Source organism: Gordionus sp. m RMFG-2023, chromosome 3 (assembly GCF_954871325.1).
Source record: "Gordionus sp. m RMFG-2023 chromosome 3, tfGorSpeb1-WG-v2, whole genome shotgun sequence".
Classification (NCBI taxonomy): domain Eukaryota; kingdom Metazoa; phylum Nematomorpha; class Gordioida; order Chordodea; family Parachordodidae; genus Gordionus; species Gordionus sp. m RMFG-2023.
In genome coordinates, this window is record NC_088777.1 from 26,870,930 (window position 1) to 26,894,829 (window position 23,900).

General features: G+C 29.1%; 1 protein-coding gene across 4 annotated transcripts in view; it reads left to right on the plus strand.

Annotated features, from left to right (window-relative positions):
- Positions 1-23,900, plus strand: part of LOC135925874 (uncharacterized) — a 131,273-nt gene that overhangs the window by 21,483 nt on the left and 85,890 nt on the right. For all 4 annotated transcript variants that reach the window (XM_065461429.1, XM_065461426.1, XM_065461427.1 and 1 more), the window contains 5 exons: positions 1,220-2,281; positions 2,409-2,500; positions 13,884-13,997; positions 14,051-14,168; positions 14,222-14,768. In XM_065461429.1, coding sequence (XP_065317501.1) covers positions 1,220-2,281; positions 2,409-2,500; positions 13,884-13,997; positions 14,051-14,168; positions 14,222-14,768 — 1,933 coding nt within the window. The remainder of the gene's footprint in view (positions 1-1,219; positions 2,282-2,408; positions 2,501-13,883; positions 13,998-14,050; positions 14,169-14,221; positions 14,769-23,900) is intronic.

The window sequence follows — 23,900 nt, forward strand, 5'->3', positions numbered from 1 at the left end:
TATAATATATAACCTTACCAGAATTGAATAAATTATTTTGTAAATCTTACCAGAACAACTAAAAAGAAAATTAATTTATAAATTCAAATGTAGCAAGTGGAAGTAAAATAAATGAGAATTAATATAATTTATACTCGGCTAAATATTAAATAAAATTTAAATTCATTAAAAAATAAACCATGACAGCTAAATTATTATATTTTTTTAATTAATCCTTTTTTTACAAATAATAATATATTAAAAGAATGATTGCGCTAAATAATCAAAAAAAATATTCATCACCAAAAATGAATGAATTCACTATTTAACATAAAAAAAACGACCCAAGATTATCAAATTCACTTCGAAAATATATTTTTTTAAATTAATTATTTTCCAGGGTTGTTTTTTAATAAATAGATCTGTTATTAATTGTCCATTATTTTTTGATAGTGGAGTTTCCTTGGATTTAGTTATATTTTATTTATCTTGTAACTCTCTTTAAATGATTTTTGTGATACTTTTTAGATGTCTCGTCAATAAAAAAATAATTTTAAATAAATTAACACCTATTTCATAATTATAAGATTGATCTCAAAATTGATATATATTTTTATAATTAAATTGTATAAATGTTTTAATTTTTTAATAAATTATTATGTAAAACTCTTAGTTATGATTATGAGTGTACGATTACAATATCGATATTACTTACAACAATGTTAAAATATAGTAGAAAAAAATTCATAAATTTACGGGATGTTAAAAAAACTATTAAAAATCGGTATTGTATCGGTTTTATGAAAAGATGGGCCTATTTCTTCAATCATAATGTCAAATTGGCACCATATCGATATTAATATCGGTGCAACCCTAATCAAAAATTATAAAAGAATATTAAAAAGTAAAAAATGAGGGCTTAACATAATTTCCTTTGAGAATGTAGGTGAATCCTTTGCTTTAATGATAAAATTTGAAAGGATTGCCCGAAAAACACCAAAAAAACTTTATGAAACCAGCAATTATAAAGACCTTAGAAGATATTATTATCGGGGCCTCCCTGAATTAATACTACTGTATTACTGATTAAAGATATAAATTAAGATATTCTTTCCTAGTGTCGTTTTTAACTGGTAATTTGTAAGATATAATTTTTAAAATAACAATAAATTTGAGTACAAAAAACATTTTCTACTTTTTAAAAATTAGAGGTTAAATCTTAATTTATTTTATGATTTAGGACTCAAGCAAAAATTGAGCAAGAAACTCGAAGAAACTGCCACAAATTTTCAACACAATCACCCTGAAAGTACTTTCGGCGCAACCCTAGATCATCTTTCCAAACAGCTGGCCAGCTCCATTCTTCCAATATCGGAACGTATTTTTAAAACAGAAGCTAACCCTATATTATGTGAATCGAGTAAGGATATCGTTAAGTATCAACAAGACTTATCATTTGATAAGCCCGATACGGTTGGCAGTGAAGAGAAATTCATGCTGAACTCTTTTGAGATAAAAGATTTGTCCAAAAAGCCCATATTTATATCCGAAAAACAGCCGTCGGAGTCTATAATATCTTACAACAAACATAGGGAAAAAGTTACCACTGATAATAATGGCAAACTGATTGAAAAACCGCCCGAGGAACCGATTGAAATTGGGAATGATCCTTTGCACGGTCAAATGGAAAATCTTACTCACGAAAAACTATTTGCATCCGCTAATAATAAACAATTAATTACAAATGAAACCGATCGGTTAAGAACCGATATAGGGTTCGCAACACAAGATGCTAATCAAATACACGGCATTGACAAATCTACTGAAACTCAATCCAGATATTCAAATATGGTTTCTACAAGATCTAGTTGTAATTGCCTGATTAAACATTCATTGAAACTTCCATCTTCCCCTCTTTTTTTATTCTCGCTCAGCATAGCCTTGCTATCCATTATGATTATATTACTAATTTCCCTAACTTCCAACTATCCGATCTCATCCATTTTAATCAGTTTTATTTGCGGTTCGGGTTTTTGCTTTCTAGCTATTCATCTTTACGAAACAACGTTCGGCCAATGCGAATATCAGATACCGTATTGGAAACCAATTTTAAAATCAGCTCCTCTTTACCATATCGACGGAAATTACCAGTATATCCATCCAGTTTTAAATCGTAATATCGAATATCGGATTTGGTATAGGGCGTTACTTGAAAAAATGGGCATTTGGAAATCGAAAATCGAGATCGATCATGTTATGAAAGCCTATATCACCAACAAAGAAGAATGCGCTAAATTAAATAGTATGGAACATTTCGAATATATTAATTTATAGTAAAAAACGCAAGATGAGAAATGTATATAAAAGGGAAACAAATTTTTTTATTATTGCAACCTATAATATTAAATCACATAATATGTTATTTTCAGATGCGAACGAATATGCGACTATACCTTCTCCCGTTTCTTCCAAAACCAGGGTTCATAATAGGAAGAACGTCTTTAGGCTTGAACCGCATCAAGTTATTTTCCAATCCTTACATTTTTATTAAACTTACCAATCTTTTGTCTATTAATTCTATTTTCACATCCGGTGTGCCCTATGTAGAGTTGGCACATTTTTTTACAAACAAAATATTATTTGATTAAATCACATTATTTTTTTTATTAAAATCCAATCATATAATAGAATGAAATTAATTTTTAAAGTGCTTTGCAGGAAAATAACTCCATGCATTACCTTAGTTCCTATTCCTGTGAAATTTTTTAATATTCCATTGCTTAATTAGCAATATTAATTTTACTTAGTATTTTATTATCAATATTTAATATTGATAATTTATCAGAGACCTGCAGAGGCACCATTTGCACGTCCCATGAATTTTTTTTTAAAATTTTTTTTCTGCCCCGCCCGGGTTTTATATCTTCAAGCCCAGCCCGATTTTTTTTGAAATAAATTTTTCGAGCCGGTGTAGTATTTTAAAAACAATACCATCTAAATTCAATTCAAAATCAATACCGTATTGATAATTTATGACCGAACCTCAACTCTTAAGAATAAAACCTAAAATTTATGAATGAAATTGGTACATTTAAATTTATAATTTATCAAGCAATAACAATTAAATATCAAAATAGGAGAATATAAGTAACAGAAAAATATCATTTGCTGCTAATACTTAGTGACGGAAAATATCCTTCCTTTACTGCTTTAAAATATCACAAATTTTTTAATGATGGTACACTTAAATTTATAATTATAATTTTATATCAAGCAAGTACAGATAAATGTCAAAAACACCTCCGTTTTTATATAATATTGTTTTATTTTATATTTGATATGTTAATTTTAATATGTTAATTTTAATATGTTAATTTTAATATGTTAATTTTAATATGTTAATTTTAATATTAATTTTATTTCTATATATATTTTTAATTTAAAAATAAATGACATTAGTACAATAAAAAAAATAATTCAAAAAAAATATATTCTTTATTGCTAATACTTATAACAGGAAAATATTCTTCTTTATTGCTTTAAAATATCACAAAATTTTTAATGAATCAAATTGGTACATTTAAATTTATAATTATATTTATATCAATTGCTGCCAATACTTGCTTTAAAATATCACCTAATTTTTAATGAATCAAATTGGTACATTTAATTTATAATTATATTTATATCAAGCAATAACAATTAAATATCAAACCATAAGAGAATATAAGTAACAGAAAAATATCATTTGCTGCCAATACTTAGTGACAGAAAATATCCTTCCTTTACTGCTTTAAAATATCACAATTTTTTAATGATCAAATTGGTACATTTAAATTTATAATTATAATTTTATATCAAGCAGGAACAGATAAATATCTAAAATATCCTTTATTGCTAATACTTATAACAGGAAAATATTCTACTGCTTTAAAATATCACAAAATTTTTAATGAATCAAATTGGTACATTTAGATTTATAATTATAAATTTATATCAAGCAATAACAGATAAATATCAAACAATAAAAGAATATATAGTAACAGGAAAATATCCTTTACTCCTTAAAAATGATCCAGGTAAAAAAAGTAATTTTTGATGTACGGCAAACAATTTTATTTTTAAAGAAGATATTCTTTATAGAAAAATAAAGATAAATGTGATCACAAAATAATAATTTCTATTTATTTATTAGCTTTAGTAATAATGGATGAAGCAGAGAAACAAAGGGTAATATCTATTATTCACCAAGGATCAGATATATCCCTAGAATCTTAAGCTATTGGTGCCCACCTATGCATTAATAAAACTCAACTTAAACTCTCTGAAAGGTATTTATTATGGTGTTAATTTGTTAATTTTGTGTTTATAGATATTGGTGGCCAAAATTATTTCAAGACACTTTTGATTTTATAAAATCATGTGATAGATGTCAGAAGGCCAATACAAGATTTTCTAAAATTTCTTCTACTTTGAATTCAATAGATGTACCACCTCTTCCATGGGCTCAAATAGGAATTGATCTTTGCAGCCTGCCCACTTCAGAAGAAGGCTACACATGTATTGCAGTTGCCTCTGATTATTTCACAAAATGGGTTGAGGCAGAGCCTATGAAATCAAAGACAGCTGAAGAGACTTGTAAATTTATTTATAAATTATATAAATATATATCGGTTAAAAAATGATTTATGATAATTTATAAACTTTTGATTTTATACAATATAGATACAAATCAATGATCAAGGCCGAGAGTTTGTGAATGTGGCCACGAGACTACATAAAATGACAGGGACGGAGCAACGCATTTGCAGTGCATATCATCCTCAAGCTAATGGGTTGACAGAAAGGAATACTATTCAAAACTTAATGTTAAAGGTTTTGAGTGATGATCAAACACTATGGCCTAGGGTTCTTCTGGGGGTACTGTTTGCAATGCGAACCAGTGTCCACAAATCTACAGGATTCACCCCATTTTATATGATGTATGGTCGGAACGCAAAGCTGCCATCAGACTTAAATTCGAAAATTGAGCCAGATATTGTTAAGGAAATCAATAATAATATTGAGAATGACTTTGAAGAGAGTGAATTATTAGAAAGAATAATGAGCCTATCAGTCTTATGGAAAAGGGCAAAAGAAAATATACTTGTTGCCCAAGATAGACAAAAAAGGATTATCAAAAAAGAAAAGGATAAAATTCCTTATGAAGTCGGGTAACAGGTCCTGATCTGGAACTCACGACGTGCGTATAGAAAGGGTGGATAAAGGCCCGATCCCTAGCTTGGTCCATACATAATTGATAAGGTATATGAGTACGATCTTTATAGTATGAGTAATAAAGATAATACTCTATTAAAGAGATAGTATAACGGGTGTAACCTCAAGCCCTACTTCCAAAAATCTAATATTGGGGAAGAGGAAAAAGAAAATACCGATATTGAAATAATATTATATAAAGAACCGGATATTTCCCCGTTACCTTCCTTACCTTGCTACAAATAATGCATGGAAGAAATATCATGTTCAGAGGCTAGGCATTCCTCATTCGTCATCAAGAATAAAAAGCCATCGAATTAAGAATTTAAGTTATCCACCTAAATTTGAGGCCGTTCTTGGTGTGACGGAAATTGTTATTATCGCTGCTTGAGCAAAGAGATCACAGGCAGCGAGGATCACCATGCAATTATAAGGGGATCTATAATCTCTTATATGATGTTGTTGGAAAATAATGATATTTTTACTGATTTTATGGGGAAGGACATAATAAAACATTTGGTTGATACAAAAAAACATTAACTTGGAACGTGGGCGGATGAATTAGATATCGTAGCATCTGCTACGTTTTTGCAGACGCCAATTATTATTTATTGTAAAAATGGTAATGAAATGAAATATATTACATATTCTGCATTATCAAAAATGGACTGTATAAAAATTTTAATTTAAATATATATTGATAAATGCATCTTTAGATCATTTTAATCGTATTAGAGTGTAATATACACTCAATTTTTTGTGATAATTATGTTTCCTTTTTTGGGATATATTTTCTTTTTATAATATTTTTCTTGTTTTTTTGAAATAAAATTATGTATATCCTTTTTATTTAAATAGTATTAAGAAATCAGCCAGTTTTAATATTGCAATAAAATATATATATACAAACAAAAATAGTGGTTTCAGTTTAAAAGAATAATTTAAACATTAAGATTTAATTTTAAACTTTATTTTTTATCTGTATAAAAAATTTTGTATTCCATAATCATAAGTGTTAAATTTTAATCAGCTAAAAATATAATTATATATACATCTAATAAATAAAATGACGATTTTAAGAAGCCAAGAGGAAATGATTAATCAGAGTGATAGATAGTGATTGAGATGCTTTGACATAATAGAAAACCTTATTTTTGTGATTTGCTTACTTTTATCTATTAAAATTTTAAGACTTGAGATTCCAATAATACGAATGAAGAAAATTTGTATACATTTTATTTATTTAAAATTTTCTGCAATAATTATATATACATCTAGTAAATAAAATGACGATTTTAAGAAGCCAAGAGGAAATGATTAATCAGAGTGAGTGATTGAGATCCTTTGACGTAATAGAAACCCTTATTTGTTTGTGATTAGCTTACTACTTTTGTCTATTAAAATTTTTAGGCTTGAGATTTCAATAATATGATGTATGAAGAAAACTTGTATATATTAAACAAATAAAATTTATATAGGATATTAACAGAGTAAACGCTACTTTTAAAAGTAGCGCGCTACCGCTATCAATATTTGTCTAAAAGAGTAGCTCGCTATTAGCTACTATTTTTTAAAAGTAGCTTAAGCTACTTTTTATAAAAAAAATTACAAACAAATTTTTTATTTTTTGCTTATAATGTTATTGTATAGTAAATATATAAAAATCAACATTTATAAATATTAAAATATAGTTTGATTATAAAAAAATTTGTGTAATAAAAATAAATATTTATGGTAATTTGTTGCATTTTAATAATAAAATCATTTCAAAATTATCATCCCCAAGTCTAGAGCGACGATCAGAAAGTATAAGTTTTGCCTTATTAAATAATCTCTCGACACTAGCATTTGAGGGTAAGGGCGTATTTAATCTTATATACATATTTTTAATATAAGATAGATTATCAATAATTTTATTTGCAAGTACATCGTATGTCTGGCATCCTATTATCATTTTGAGGGCTAATGCCATAGATCTTCTTTTTAAAGTTCTAGGGTCTAGCCAATGGCCTGTGATTCCCAAATAAGCTCAAAAATATTTAATCAGATCAATTTATAAATATAAATAAGTTTTTACCTTTTGTTATGTGTTCAACTATCTCCCGTGGTACATATATATGATATCTCTGATAACTCTACTATTAGAGCATCTTTCATCATTTTAAAGTTATCTGCTATTTTATTCATTAGTGTCTGGCGGCATAAAATTGTTGTACCAAGGGATAGAGTTTTAATCATCATGGTAAATGATGGATTATCAACTAATGACATTGGCTGAACTGTATAAATTATAAAATCAAATTACATTTTAAACAAATAAATTTGAAACCAATTTTAGTTCTAAATTTATTTTAAAAAATTTTCAAATCTAGGGAATGGGAAATTTGTATTATAGCTATTAAGAACATTTTCTTTCCTGGTATCTTCCATTTCATTAATATTATTGTCTGAATCACTTTCAACGATTTGGATATCCATAGGCGATGACATTTTTAATTATTAACACGTGATTTAGGTTTATTATACAAATGAAAATATAAATTACAAATTGAAATTATATTTTAATTTCAAAATTAAATAATAAATCATAAAAATTATAATTAATTATGAAATTATATTTAAATTTTCATGTTTATATTTACCTTTATTATATTTTTTAAAAGTAGCGCGCTAAAAAATATAATTACATAACAACTCTGGATATTAAGAATTGTAAAATAAATAAACTCCCTTAAAAAATTATATAAAAGAATAGAAAATCATTTATATAATCATTTAAATCTATTTTAAATAAATTTTTACAAATCGAAAATAGCCGCCAATATTTTTGAAGCGATGAAAAATATATATAATAAAAAATATTTTATAATTTTAATGGCCGCCAATATATTTGAAGCGATGAACAATATATATAATAAAAAATATTTTATAATTTTAATGGCCGCTAATATATTTGAAGCGATGAATAAATATATAATAATATTTATTTTAAAATTTTAATGGCCCCCAATATATTTGAAGCGATGAATAAATATATAATAATAAATATTTTAAAATTTTAATGGCCCCCAATATATTTGAAACGATGAAAAAATATATAATGAATAGATATTTAACAATTTTAATGGCCGCCGATATATTTGAAGTGATAAAACATCTCTTAAAAATCAATACGGTATTGATTCTACAATACCAAAATATCACTACGGTATTGAATCTACAATGATAATATCAATACGGTATTGAAACTACAATGGGTATTGATTTCACAATCCTACACCGGCTCATATTTTTTTGAAATATATTACATTCATTTTTAATTTTTATAGTAATAGTGGCGATTTAAAATATTCGGTTTTAAAATATACGGCCCGGCCCGGGAATATTTAAAAAATTAAAATACAGGAGCTAAAGGCCAGGCTGGGTCTGCAGGCCTCTGATTTATATTAATAATACATTCGTATATAATTTATAATTAAAAAATTAAATTTTAATGTTGACAATTTATTTTAATTAATTTTAATATATATAAACGATTTAATTTATCTTAGTATTAGCAAAATATAGTATAAATATTTATTAAACAATACAGAAAATATAAGCTTTTTTAAATAGAAAATGAAAAAAACTGTTCAACGCTTATTTTTATGAAAGTTTTGCAAAGTTTATATTTTTAAATAATAGTTTCATTAAATTTCTGCAATTGCTAAATATAAATGACCAAGAAACTTTATTGCACATCGTAGTTTATGGTGCAACAAAGACCTCTTGTATTTTATTGAATCGAAGACTATAGCTTATAGATTATCTCTTGAAAGATAAATATATTCATATTTAAGGGATAATATTGATTCAATAATTAAAAATATTGAAAGTAATAATTCAAGTTACAAAGGTATTATCACTTTTAAAATCGTTTATTACAACAATGCTGTTAAAGTAACTATTAAAAGTAGCTCGCGTTCTTATTTTTAAAAAATTTATATATAAAAAATATTTTCCAGCAAACAAGAGAATATTTTTGGAGGTGGAAAGACAGGTGCAAATTTTTTTTTTGTCCCCACCTAAAATAGGCCTGGAATTGGGTCTGTTATTATAATTTTTAGGTCATGGGATGATAAAGTTACTAAAACAATTTGTAGTAAATATATATGTATAATGATAAATTATATTTTTATGGCTTGGAATTGGATGTATCATGCATAAAGAAGAAATTGAAAAAAATTAATAATCCACAGGAGCTCCTGTCTCCAAACTTTCTTATAGATGATATGAATACATAAAATTAATGGAGCCAACAATAATTCTTCTTTTTCTCCTTTTTTATGGCGATTTTCAGGGATACTCAGGTACCAGTTTTCCCTCTCTTTTCCATTTTGACGGAGCATTAATTTTTTTAAGATTCATGTTTCTCATATCCGCCGTTATCACATTTGTCCACATAATCTTGGACCTTCTTCTAGGTCTCGACCTCCTACTTCCATCAAGGTGCATCTCTTTACCCAATCATCTTTTGTCATACATTCCACGAGCTCAAGCCATCTTAGTCTATTTCTTCGCATTACCATTCCAATCATTTCTATACTCAATCTTGCTCGTACTTCTTTGCTAGCTTTTCTCTCTCAGAGATACCCCACACATCCCTAATCATCCTCATCTATGTTCTTTCTTATTTGGCTTTGCGTGTAGCTTTCATAGCCCATTCGCCGCCATAAACTAAACAACTCCTCACACAGCTTATGTAAACTTTCCCCTTTAATTTCAGAGAGATTTTTTTATTTGTTAGAATAGAAGACATCTTTCTGAACAACTTCCATGCTTGTCTGATCCTTGCAACAACGGCAGAATCTACACCACCATCTGCGTTTTGCATAACACCCAAAATAACAAAACTTATCCACTTTTCCCAGCGTTAACCCATTGCCAATATCCAGACCACTATTTTCTATTTTATCATTATTATGTACCCCTTTTATGCATGTTCTACAAAAGGTCATTCTTGCTAACATCAAACTTTTTTCCCGCTACATCTATTATGCACACATTTCTGGCATCTGGTGAATTAGATTGAATTTATAGCAACTCCTTTCCCACATACACCACAAGGCCTCTTGCCGGATACCTTTATCTTTAGATTTTCCCTACTAATTACTTTGTCTTTACTGCATTCATTTTCAAGTCCTTAACTTCCGCCATCTATTAATTTTATCCCTCCATTCTTCCTCACTGCTGCCATTAACACAAGATCATCAGCATATAATAGCTCCCAGGGAAGTCCTTCACTTATTTCTCTAGCCACCATATTTATTACTAAGATAAATTATAATGGACTTAGCACGGTTCCTTGATGAAGTCAACATTCACTTCAAAGCTTTCACTATCTCCATCATCCGCCCATACCGCAGTTTGTGCTCCCACATACATTGCCATCACTGCCATAACCAACCATTCTTCCACACCAGATTTTCTAAAAGTCCATCTAGTAACCTCGCGCGGCACTCTATCAATGCCTTCTCCAAATCAACAAAGCATAATACAGTTTCTTTTCCTTTGCAAGATACTTCTCTTGTATTTGTCTCACCACAAAGATGGCATTTGTCATCCCTTTCTTGTAAAACCAAACTGCATTTCATTAAGTTTTTTTTTGTTCGTTACCTTATCAGCTCTCTAACACCCTCTCAAATACTTTTATTGCATGTTCCAAGAGTTTAATAGCTCTATAAGATCCTCAATCTAAAGGATCACTTTTCCCCCTGTATACTGGAATAATTATACTTCTTCGCCAATCTTTGGGAATTGTTCCATCTGTGACAATTAGATTGGCTAAATTCATTAACCATTCAATTCCCAAGTCATCAGAACCTTAAAACATTTCTAATACCACTCTCGTTAAACCCGTTAACTTGCCTTTTTTCATCTTTTTCAAGACTTTCTTAATTTCGTCCTTGCCAAATTTACACCCTGGACCTTCTACCTTTGCAAATTAACATCATTATCCCAATCATTCTCTTCGTTTTAAAGTACTTCAACGTAGATCATCCAGGTGTTCTTAATATCCCTACTATAAATTACCATTTTTCCTTCCATATTTATCAAACATTAAACACCTACCATATCCTACCTCTTTTTTGCCATCCGGACCATTCTTATTCCTTTCCGCATTCCATTTCTTTAGCAAACTCCTTTTTCTTGCGCTTTCGCTATTAATTTCTTGGCATTTCTTTTCGCCACCTTGTAAATATCGTTATCACTATTTTCTTTACTATTATACCATTCTTTGAAATACCTCCGTTTTTCGTCAGGCTTTTGTTACCTCAGGATTCCACCACCATGTCTCCTTTGTTTAGGCAACCCTTCTGTCCATCGATATACTTCTTCAGTTGTCCTCATCCAGGCTTTCTTCATGGCTTCCCACTTGTCATTTACCCCATATACTTGTGCCACCTCATACTCTTATCGCCAATGTCATATTGAATTGGCCTAGTACTCTCCTTGAATTCTTAATCTGTAAAATATGTACATTTTGAAATTTATTTTAAATATAAAAATAAATACATGATTAAATATAGGATTGCTATTTAAGCTAAATTATTTATAAATAATAAATAAAATATAATAAAATACTCTCTAAAATTTTGTTATATGCAAATATTTAAAATAATTTTAACATAGCCTAGGATAAGCAATTGAGTGTTATAAAAAATGGGAGGTTTGGGAGGCTGCGCCACTGAGGAGAAAGTTAATCTCCTTAAGTTAGATCTCCCTTTAATGTAATATACTCATAGAATAAATTTCTTTGTATAAATATTTTAGAGGTTTTCCCTCTCTCGATATATTTATTGTTGCGCCTTCTAAATAAATATAAGGCTAATAATTGTTTATTTTCCAAACTTAATAAAATTATAAAAAAATTTAAAAATCACGCTTCAATTTAATACGTTAAAAAACATACTGCATTTAAATTTAGACAACGCAAACGCTTAAATTGTTCACACCATCAAGCAGCCTTTCGACTTTTAGTCTTGCAAATTGCAATAGTTTTTCTAGAGTTGTTTATTTGACCTGTCTAATACTATTCGGTCAATTAACCTATATTTGACCTGTCAAATATGGTTAAATTCAAATAAATGTTTTTTTAAGACAATATTAACTTTATTTTGTTTATAATAATAAAATAAATCTATAAGATTAATTTATATTTTTTAAATTCATTGCCATTCAATATCTAATATTTCGCTCTCTATGGCAGAGTTTTGTTCTGATTCATATTTTCTCTAACATTTTTTAATCAATTATATTGTCGAAATCTTCAATCGATTTTTGTTTTAGTAAGATTATTAACCCAAATCTACTAATCTGAAGAGGTAGAACTAGGAATAATTAGTAAAATGCCACTCTCTTAATAAGCAAAGTGATCAAAGCCACTTCCATAATTTTAGACCTAAATCTGATTGTTTCTTATGGAATATACTGCTTTCCATATAATTTGCATGCCGCTTTTACTTCTGAAATTTATGATATCATTTGATATAATTATCATCTACTTGTATTATATCACATATTTTATAAAATTCACTACTTATAAGATGCTCCCCTTAATATTGAAAACCCAATAAACGAATAGCATTTCACATGTATTTATACTGTTTTTTATATTTTCAAACATTTTTAAAAAAAATTTTCTTTCAGATTTTCTAGAATGTTTATTTAACCAAGTCAAATATTCCTCCTGAACCTTGGATTTTTCTCCAAATATGAATGACTAATTACTTTAACAACATTAATATTATATTTAGGAATAAATTATAAAAATATACGATACATAAAATCAGAGACCTGAAGGCCCGGCCCGGTAAACGGGCATGACATAATTAAAATACCAGGGCCAGCTCTAAAAATTTTTTTAAAAAAAATCCCGGGCTGGGCTGAATATTTTAAATCGCTATCATATTTCCATTTTTTCGCTTCTTAGAAGATATTTCTCATAAAATATTATTCAAATTAATCATCCAACTAATTATTATTTTAGATGATATTCAATCAAATTAAAAAGGTCAAGATATCCTATACTTTTTTCAAGGGAATAATTTATTGTATCATTATATTCTTTATCAATATTCCAAATTCAGTTAATTATGTATAATATAAGGGAGGGAGCACAAAATGACGTACTTATATAAATGAATATATTTATTACAAGAGAAACAGGAAATAAGTAAATTATCATCGACCAGTCGAAAAGAAAGTGTGGTGACTCAATTCACTCGTTTTAAAACAAATAAGGAGGATAGATAATTTGAAAAGTTATTACATATGGATATCATATTCGCTTAAAAACGATCCTAAAATGCCGAATATATATATTTTTTTTTTGAAAAACCAAGGCTGAAAAGATTTATACACCCGAACAGAAATTTTTTTTAAAAAAAATCCGGGCAAAAAATTTTTAAAATGAAAATCTGGGCCAGGCTTGAAAATATAAAAATCTCGACCTAAATTTTTTTTTAGAAAAATCCGAGCCTGCGCCATGCAAATGGTATTTCATCAGATCTCTGCATAAAATATTAGGGTATTTTTTTTAACATAAATTATTAAAACCCAAAATTCATACAAATAGAACATTCTAATATAGTAATATTTGATCCCAGGTATGGATGAACGAATTACCCCTCTCTTACAACTTCGAAACTTACCGAGTTCAACAAACGAGGAGTGTACTGCTTAAATTAGAGGCTAGTATCTTGAAGCTCTCGACGCCCAAAGTAAATTTTTTATAAATTAAGATAGGAATGAATGCTAAAAAATTTGTCCATAGCACAATTTATCTAAACGGGACTTGTGGAATAGCAAGGAGGTCAATTCTTTTAATATTCAATATGTCAATCATAGGATTTACGATTTAACTGGAAGCTCCATTTACCTCATGCCTTATGGTAAATCAATTTTATTTCTGCTTAAATTATATTACGATTATTCCTTTCCTTAGACATGCCCAAAAAGGTTTACTGGAGCAAAAAATATCCTATATGCATAAGACTCGCCCCCAACGCCCTCAATAAATATACGTCTTCCTCTCTTTCTACCGAACCCATAAACTCTCGATTCAAGGTTGTTAGCAATTCTTGTCATGTGAATTCTGCGGTAAATCCACTGCTTACTCATGTACGCACAGAGATTTCAAACAGATCAGAGTCTAACGATGGCAAAAGCTCTCATAAAAACGTCAAATTCTGTCAAATTGGCGGTGAGAATGCTAGATTAGGACAACTATTCCATCAAGAAGAGAATAAACAGTGCAATGATAAAGAGGCACTAGATATGTTATCGGAGCCTGAACAGATAAATACTTTAGAAGATGTTGATTATTCCAGTAGTAAGGAAAGGGAGGAAGGAACAGAAAATACGAAAGTGCCGCTAAGGACCACAAATTCCAAAGTCGCAGATGCGATAACTCTTTACCTATTTAGTCGAGCCAATCGGCAGAAGGAAGAATGGTTTTGGAGACTATTGAGGGCCTCTTCTATTACCAACAGGTTCACTATTTTATTTGATATTTCATTAAAAATGACCTTATGCTATGCTTATGTATTCATCGTTAGCATATTAGATCCAATTTTTTTAGAAATTAAAATTCAATTATAATTGTCAACCTGGCGTTAGCAGACCCACATCCACTCTTCAGAAAGCATAGAATTAATCTCTAGTGTCTCACTCCGTTGATCTCTTATCGAGTGATTCATTAGAACAATGTCCCAGCCAAGCTATTCTAAATCGGGTTACGAATCGCTGTCATCTATCCCAAACTCTTTCTATATTTTAATTGTTCTTTACAATTCGGTTCCAAAGGACACCATTCTTTGCATTGTAGATATTCTAAAGGGCGCTTCCCACGTCATGCAAACATTAATAATTTAATCTCTAAGGTTCTTAAACGGAACATCCCGAATATTCTAGAGCTTAATCATTTATACCTAAACAACAGAAGACCCGATTATATCCGCCGAATAGGTCTTCTGGTCTTCCTGTAGCTTGGGATTTCGGCAGAAATTTTGAAAATAAACAAATATTTGGATATCGCTAACTTAATTTTTATTACACCTGTCAACTCTTGGCATTTTTTGTAATTCCTTAAATTTATCACATTATTAGTGAGAAAATTAAGCCAAATAAGTGGTGATCGCAATGAAGTCCTCTTTCAAACAAGCCATTACGATGACTATTCATCAAAGTAATTGCATAGCTATTCATGGTTCTATATGGCAATGTCATAAAATATATACTTTTGTTTTTTTTAAATTTAATTTTTATCCTGTTATTTGTTTTTAATTTTTATGTATATGTACTAAATTTATAAATTGTTTTTTTATATATGACCTTTGTTTTAAATTCATAATTTAATGATAAAATGAATTTATTGTTTAAAAAAAGTATATATATTATAAAAAATTTTATTTTGCCTTTTTTCAATTTTAATTTTGGCGCCTTCTTTTTATTTATTAACTTATTTTAAAACTCTAAAATTTTGATTATTTTGTTAAGGCTTGATCCAAAATATCAAAAAATTAATTAGAAAGCTTTCACTTTACCGAAAAACACCCGTAGCCCAAAAGTTTTTGTGAATTTTCAAAACCTTATCATTAGGTTTCCTTAAAGTTTTAAAATTTTTCAAACAGGTTTTGGCAACCTAACTAATTTAAAAAAACTATTTTATTTTATTAAGATATTCAAATCAGAGTGTCGCCTGTTAATATTCTGTTTAGTTATAGTTTCAATAAGATAAAATTATTAAGGCTTAGGTTTGGTTCAGGTTAAGGAATTTTTTAAAAGTTCAAGTTTAAAAATATTTAATAAGGTTCATAAAAGTTCAGTATTTATTATTTTTTATATAGTAGCTCTATATAATTTTAATCTTATGTTATCATAAATACAGAAATAAGAATAATTCTATTAAAAATGTATAAATTTGTATAAAGATCAAAACTGAGCGAGCTTAACTCTAAGTAAATGGTGGAGTGCATTCTTATATATATCCAAAATCCCCCATTTATTATAACTATAATCAAATTAGATTTTACGCCTTCATTACCCTATTTTATAAACTTTTCTTAAATTGTTTTTATCAGATTATTTAAAATTTCTAGAAACGTGTTAAGACATTAAAACATCTCTTCTATTTAGTTCGAATGGCATAGCCTACGATCAAGGCATTCAACAGGGAGGGGGGGGCACTTGAACCTCTTTTATTTTGCCTTATAATATCGTCCATGATATTTAATCTCAATTTGGACCTAAGTATTTGGCATCTTGACTATTTAAATATCTGGGGTGCTCTACCTTAAATAATCGTATTTTAAATTTTCTTGAAGTCAATTCTAAAAATGTAGGACTCATCTTTAAGGTCTAAGACGGAAATTTGTTCCTCGATAATACCTCCATTAATTTACCGATCTAAATAATTGTCGAACAATAGCCTATCAATTAAGCTCACCATTAGCCATTAAAATTTATTTTAATAATGAATTATAATATGTATCAAAATCTAAATCAATCAAAAATTAATCATTTTTTGAGGATTATCATCTAGATATTGTTATTTTAAGCATTTTTTTTGTTTTTTCAAATAAAAATGGGTGACCGTTTAAATGAAAGTTAATTTTTGATTGATTTAGATTTTGATACATATTATAATTCTTTATTAAAATAAATTTTATTGGCTAAAGGTGAGCTTAATTGATAGGCTATTGTTCGACAATTATTTAGATCGGTAAATTAATGGAGGTATTATCGAGAAACAAATTTCCGTCTTGGACCTTAAAGATGAGTCCTACATTTTTAGAAGTGGCTTCAAGAAAATTTAAAATACGATTATTTTAGGTAGAGGACCCCAGATAGTTCTATAGTAAAGGTGCCAAATACTTAGGTCCAAATTAAGATTTAATATCATGGACGATATTATAAGGCAAAATAAAAAAGGTTCAAGTGCCCCCTCCTGTTGAATGCCTTGATCGTAGGCTATGGCATTCGAACTGAATAGAAGAGATGTTTTAATGTCTTAACACGTTTCTAGAAATTTTTATTATCATTTAGATATTGTTATTTTAAGCATTTTTTTTGTTTTTTCAAATAAAAATGGGTGTCCGTTTAAATAAAAGTTAATTTTTGATTGATTTAGATTTTGATACATATTATAAATCATTATTAAAATAAATTTTAAAGGTGAGCTTAATTGATAGGCTATTGTTCGACAATTATTAAGATCGTTAAATTAATGGAAGTATTATCGAGGAACAAATTTCCGTCTTGGACCTTAAAGATGAGTCCTACATTTTTAGAAGTGGCTTCAAGAAAATTTAAAATACGATTATTTTAGGTAGAGGACCCCAGATAGTTCTATAGTCAAGGTGCCAAATACTTAGGTCCAAATTGAGATTTAATATCATGGACGATATTATAAGGCAAAATAAAAGAGGTTCAAGTGCCCCCTCCTGTTGAATGCCTTGATCGTAGGCTATGGCATTCGAACTGAATAGAAGAGATGTTTTAATGTCTTAACACGTTTCTGATGAAATCAATTTTTATTATAAATTTAACAATTTTTACCTTTTGTATCGCAGTATATATATATTTTACAAAACATACAATTAATCGTCGTACACAATTAATAATATATATATTTTAAATTCATCATATATTTAATTGCCTTTGAGGCTAATTGTTTTTATTACATCTATTCTCTCCTTTTTTGGGCTCTCGATTTGAAACGGTATAAATTGTTTTCTTATCCGTTTTGGATAACGGCTGCTTGTACTTTCGTTCTCTACCACCGTTTGCTCATTACTGTCGATTTTCATCTTATCATTTATGATGGTGTCTTTGTTTATTGAGTCTTGTATTGGGTCCATGTCTTTGGTCACCAATTCGTGTATAGGATCTATGTCTTTTGCTATCGAATTTTGTATATGATCATTTTTATTTATTTGTGGTGTAGTTTGCATCGTTTCTTCTTCTCTTCCCTCCTCACTATTTTTTAAATCGGAGTTGTCGAACCTATGTTTTAACTGATTAATATGTCTTCTCCATACCCCTAATTTAGTTTCAACTAAAAACGTCATTGGTCCTGTTCTTTTAACGATGATACCTGGTATCCAATTATTTTTTTAAAAATCTTTTGCATATATTTTTTCATTTATATTAAAAAAACCTGGTAACTGAGGTATATATGGATGAGGATAAATTGGTTTTATTAATTGTAAAGGTCCTATGGGTTGAAATTTAAGCATAATTGAACTTGGTGATTGTTTTGTGGTTATTTGTGGCGTATTTCGATATTTAAACAAAAAATCTTGTATTTTATTATAATCATTATGTTTTTTTAAAATTTTTTTAAAAGTTTGTACTAATCGCTCGGCTTCTCCGTTGGTTCTAGGGTGGTATGTGACACTATATACATTTTTAATTGATAATTGTTTGCAAAATAAACTAAATTCTCTACTTTGAAATGGGGGGCCATTATCCGTAACAATCGTATTGGGGTAACCGAAAATTGCAAAAAGTCTTAACAACAATTTTCTTACTTCAGTAAAATTATTCGTCGTCATTTTTTGTATTTTAGGCCATTTACTAAAACTATCTATTATTACGAGATATATATCTCCGTTAATTGGTCCGGCAAAATCTAAATGAATTCTTCCCCATGGTTTATTTGCGGAGGGCCATTTCCCTATGATCGTTTTGCCAGGATTATTTGTTTGACATAATTCACAATTCTTACCGTGTAATTCGATATCTTCGTTAATATTCGGCCACCAAACGTTCTCTTGTGCCAATAATTTTGTTTTAGTATAACCCTGATGCCCCATATGTAAAAAAGACAAAATATTTACTTGTAATTTTTTTGGAATTATGGTTCTTAATCCCCATAATATACACCCTGCCTCCATCGTGAGTTCATTTCGGCGCTGGAAAAACGGTTTTTGATTTTCCTCTATTATCTTTGGCCATCCAGTTGTAAGGTAACGTGAAACTTTTGATAATACCGGGTCATTTCTTGTGTGTGTTTTTATATCTAACGCTGAAATAAATTGTGGAGCATCCGATACTATTAAATTAATATCTAACTCTTCCCAAGCAGATGATTTACCGTCAATTGGAAACCGGGAAAGCATATCCGCATTACTATTTTTTTTCGTCCCTCGAAGTTGCAATTCATAATCATAATTTGCTAGTAGTAATGACCATCTTACTAATCTTGATGACATATCTGTTATTCTTTTATGTGGATTAAGTAACGATATTAGGGGTTTATGGTCAGTAATGATAATGAAATGTCTGCCAATTAAATATGGTTTAAATTTAATTAATCCAAATATAATTGCTAAAGCCTTACTCTCTATCTGACTGTAATTTCGTTCGGCAGCATTTAATGTTCGAGACGCGTATCCAATCGGTTTTTCCTCGTTGTTAATGATATGAGAGATAACTGATCCTATTCCATGTTGAGACGCATCAGCAGCTAGAATTATCGGTTTTTCCGGATTATAATGTGTTAAAATTGGTGCTTCTGATATTAATTTTTTAAATTTATTAATCACTATTGTTTCATTATTTGTCCATTTCCATGGCACATCTTTCCTTAAAAGCCTATATAATGGAGCGGCAATAGTCAAAAAATTGTTTATAAGTTTTTGATAATAATTTATTATACCGATAAAAGCTTGTAATTCTTTGACGTTTTTTGGTAATGGTGCGTCTAAAATTGCATTGACATTCTTATTTGTTGTCGTAATTCCCTCTTCGCTAACGGTATGACCTAAGAATTCAATCTTTTCTTTAAAAAAATCACATTATTTTAGATTTAATTTCATACCGTTTATTTCTAACGTCTTTAATACATTTATCAAATTTTTCTTATGACTCTCAATTGATTCCCCCGTAATTATTATATCGTCCAAATATACCGCTACTCCAGGTAATCCCTTTAATAATGAATCCATTGCTTGTTGAAAAATCGCTGGCGCTGAAGCTACCCCAAACGGAAGTCGTGTGAAACGATACAATCCACTAGGCGTGTTGATTACTAACAGCTTTTTTGCCTCCTCATCTAGCTCTATTTGAAAATACGCTTCGGATAAATCTAATACTGTATATTTACACCCATTACCTAGTGTGGCTAATAATTCATTAATTCTGGGTAAAGGATATTTATCTATCAAAATATTTGCATTAACCGTTTGTCTGAAATCACCGCAAATTCGTAAAGATCCATCTTTCTTCAATACGGGTACAATCGGAGAAACGATATTCGAGTATTTTAGTCTTTCTAAAACTCCCATGGATTCCAGTCGTTGTAATTCCGTTTCGAGTTTTGCCTTCCACGCAAATGGTATCGGTCTACTTTTCATACATTGAAACTGTGGGTTGGATTTTACCGCTAAACTGGCCTTAAAACCTCTTAGTAAACCTAATTTTTTAGTGAACAATAAGGAAAATTTATGTACAATATTATCCTCCCAAACCTCATTAACTATATTACATTGATTTATTTTATTAATTTTAATTTGTTTATTAGGTTTCTACCTATCAAGTTAATCCCATTGTTTACAATAATAAATTCATGATATATAACTTTATTCATATAATTAACGGGTAATATACACTTACCTTTAATATTGATCATTACATTATTATAAGATTTTAAAATAATATCCGTTATTGTTACTGGTATTTTTAAACGGTAAACGTCTTCTATATTTAAAATGGAGACTGCCGATCCTGTGTCAATTAAAAATTTAATATAAATTTTATCTATCAATAATTTCACCTCAAATTTTTCTCGAGACTCCTCTGGAAATTCCCAATCCTCAAAACTTTCTCGCTCATTTTCTGGAACAACTATCGTTCGAATATATTCTTTCTTCCCACGATTCCTTCTGCATACTTTTTGTAAATGTCCTTTTATCCCACAATTATGGCAGATGGCATTTAAATTAGGGCACTTTGGTTTTATGTGATCTCCTAATCCACAACAATAGCAAATAATTTTTGATACTGGTTTGTACTTGTCATACTGCTCCCTTGTTACTGTTTTTGAGATTTTATTTATCTCCTTCCCTGCAGATAATTTTTCATACGATATCATTTCTGTAGTCTCCATTGCGGTCGCGATTTGTATTGCACTTTCTCATGTCAAGTCCTGCGTGTTAATTAATTTCATTAATATTTTTTCATTATTAATTCCTGACACTAATTTGTCCCGCTATACTGTATTATACATATCTTTAAATTCACACGTCTTCGCCTTTATCTTTAATTTATTAATATACTCTACGATGGTTTCATCTTTTTCTTGTTCCATTTTAAAGAAATAATATCTTTCTAATATGAAGTTTGTCTTCTTCATATAATAATTTTTTAAAAGTTTAATTATGTAATCATATGATATTTCCTCTAATGTCTTTGGCAAACACAAATTAAATAATTTAGAATAAACCTCTAATCCAATATTCGCTAATATTAATGATTTTTTATCTTCTATTTTTCCGATTTTAAATATGAATTCCATTTTTGATAAATAAACTTCCATATTGCACTCCTTTATATTATATTTCTCCATTTGAAACGACTGCGCCATTGTGATGTAATAGAAACAATTAGCCTCAAAGGCAATTAAATAAATGATGAATTTAAAATATATATATTATTAATTGTGTACGACGATTAATTGTTTGTTTTGTAAAATATATATATACTGCGATACAAAAGGTAAAAAGTTGTTAAATTTATAATAAAAATTGGTTTCATCCAAAAAACCTCAAAGAATTACAAGCTTTTATCGGTATAATAAATTATTATCAAAAACTTATAAACAATTTTTCGACTATTGCCGCTCCATTATATAGGCTTTTAAGGAAAGATGTGCCATGGAAATGGACAAATAATGAAACAATTGTGATTAATAAATTTAAAAAATTAATATCAGAAGCACCAATTTTAACACATTATAATCCGGAAAAACCGATAATTTTAGCTGCTGATGCGTCTCAACATGGAATAGGAGTTATATCTCATATCATTAACAACGAGGAAAAACCCATTGGATACGCATCTCGAACATTAAATGCTGCCGAACGAAATTACAGTCAGATAGAGCGTAAGGCTTTAGCAATTATATTTGGATTAATTAAATTTAAACAATATTTAATTGGCAGACATTTCTTTATCATTACTGACCATACCCCTAATATCGTTACTTAATCCACATAAAAGAATAACAGATATGTCATCAAGATTAGTAAGATGGTCATTACTACTAGCAAATTATGATTATGAATTGCAACTTCGAGGGACGAAAAAAAATAGTAATGCGGATATGCTTTCCCGGTTTCCAATTGACGGTAAACCATCTGCTTGGGAAGAGTTAGATATTAATTTAATAGTATCGGATGCTCCACAATTTATTTCAGCGTTAGATATAGAAGCACACACAAGAAATGACCCGGTTTTATCAAAAGTTTCTCGTTACCTTACAACTGGATGGCCAAAGATAATAGAGGAAAATCTAAAACCGTTTTTCCAGCGCCGAAATGAACTCACGATGGAGGCAGGGTGTATATTATGGGGATTAAGAACCATAATTCCAAAAAAATTACAAGTAATTATTTTGTCTTTTTTACATATTTGGCATCAGGGTTATACTAAAACAAAATTATTGGCACAAGAGAACGTTTGGTGGCCGAATATTAACGAAGATATCGAATTACACGGTAAGAATTGTGAATTATGTCAAACAAATGATCCTGGCAATAAAACGATCATAGGGAAATGGCCCTCCGCAAATAAACCATGTGGAAGAATTCATTTAGATTTTGCCGGACCAATTAACGGAGATATATATCTTGTAATAATAGATAGTTTTAGTAAATGGCCTGAAATACAAAAAATGACGACGAATAATTTTACTGAAGTAAGAAAATTGTTGTTAAGACTTTTTGCAATTTTCGGTTACCCCAATACGATTGTTACGGATAATGGCCCCCCATTTCAAAGTAGAGAATTTAGTTTATTTTGCAAACAATTATCAATTAAAAATGTATATAGTGTCACATACCACCCTAGAACCAACGGAGAAGCCGAGCGATTAGTACAAACTTTTAAAAAAATTTTAAAAAAACATAATGATTATAATAAAATACAAGATTTTTTGTTTTATCGAAATACGCCACAAATAACCACAAAACAATCACCAAGTTCAATTATGCTTAAATTTCAACCCATAGGACCTTTACAATTAATAAAACCAATTTATCCTCATCCATATATACCTCAGTTACCAGGTTTTTTTAATATAAATGAAAAAATATATGCAAAAGATTTAAAAAAAAATAATTGGATACCAGGTATCATCGTTAAAAGAACAGGACCAATGACGTTTTTAGTTGAAACTAAATTAGGGGTATGGAGAAGACATATTAATCAGTTAAAACATAGGTTCGACAACTCCGATTTAAAAAATAGAGAGGAGGGAAGAGAAGAAGAAACGATGCAAACTACACCACAAATGAATGAAAATGATCATATACAAAATTCGATAGCAAAAGACATAGATCCTATACACGAATTGGTGACCAAAGACATGGACCCAATACAAGACTCAATAAACAAAGACA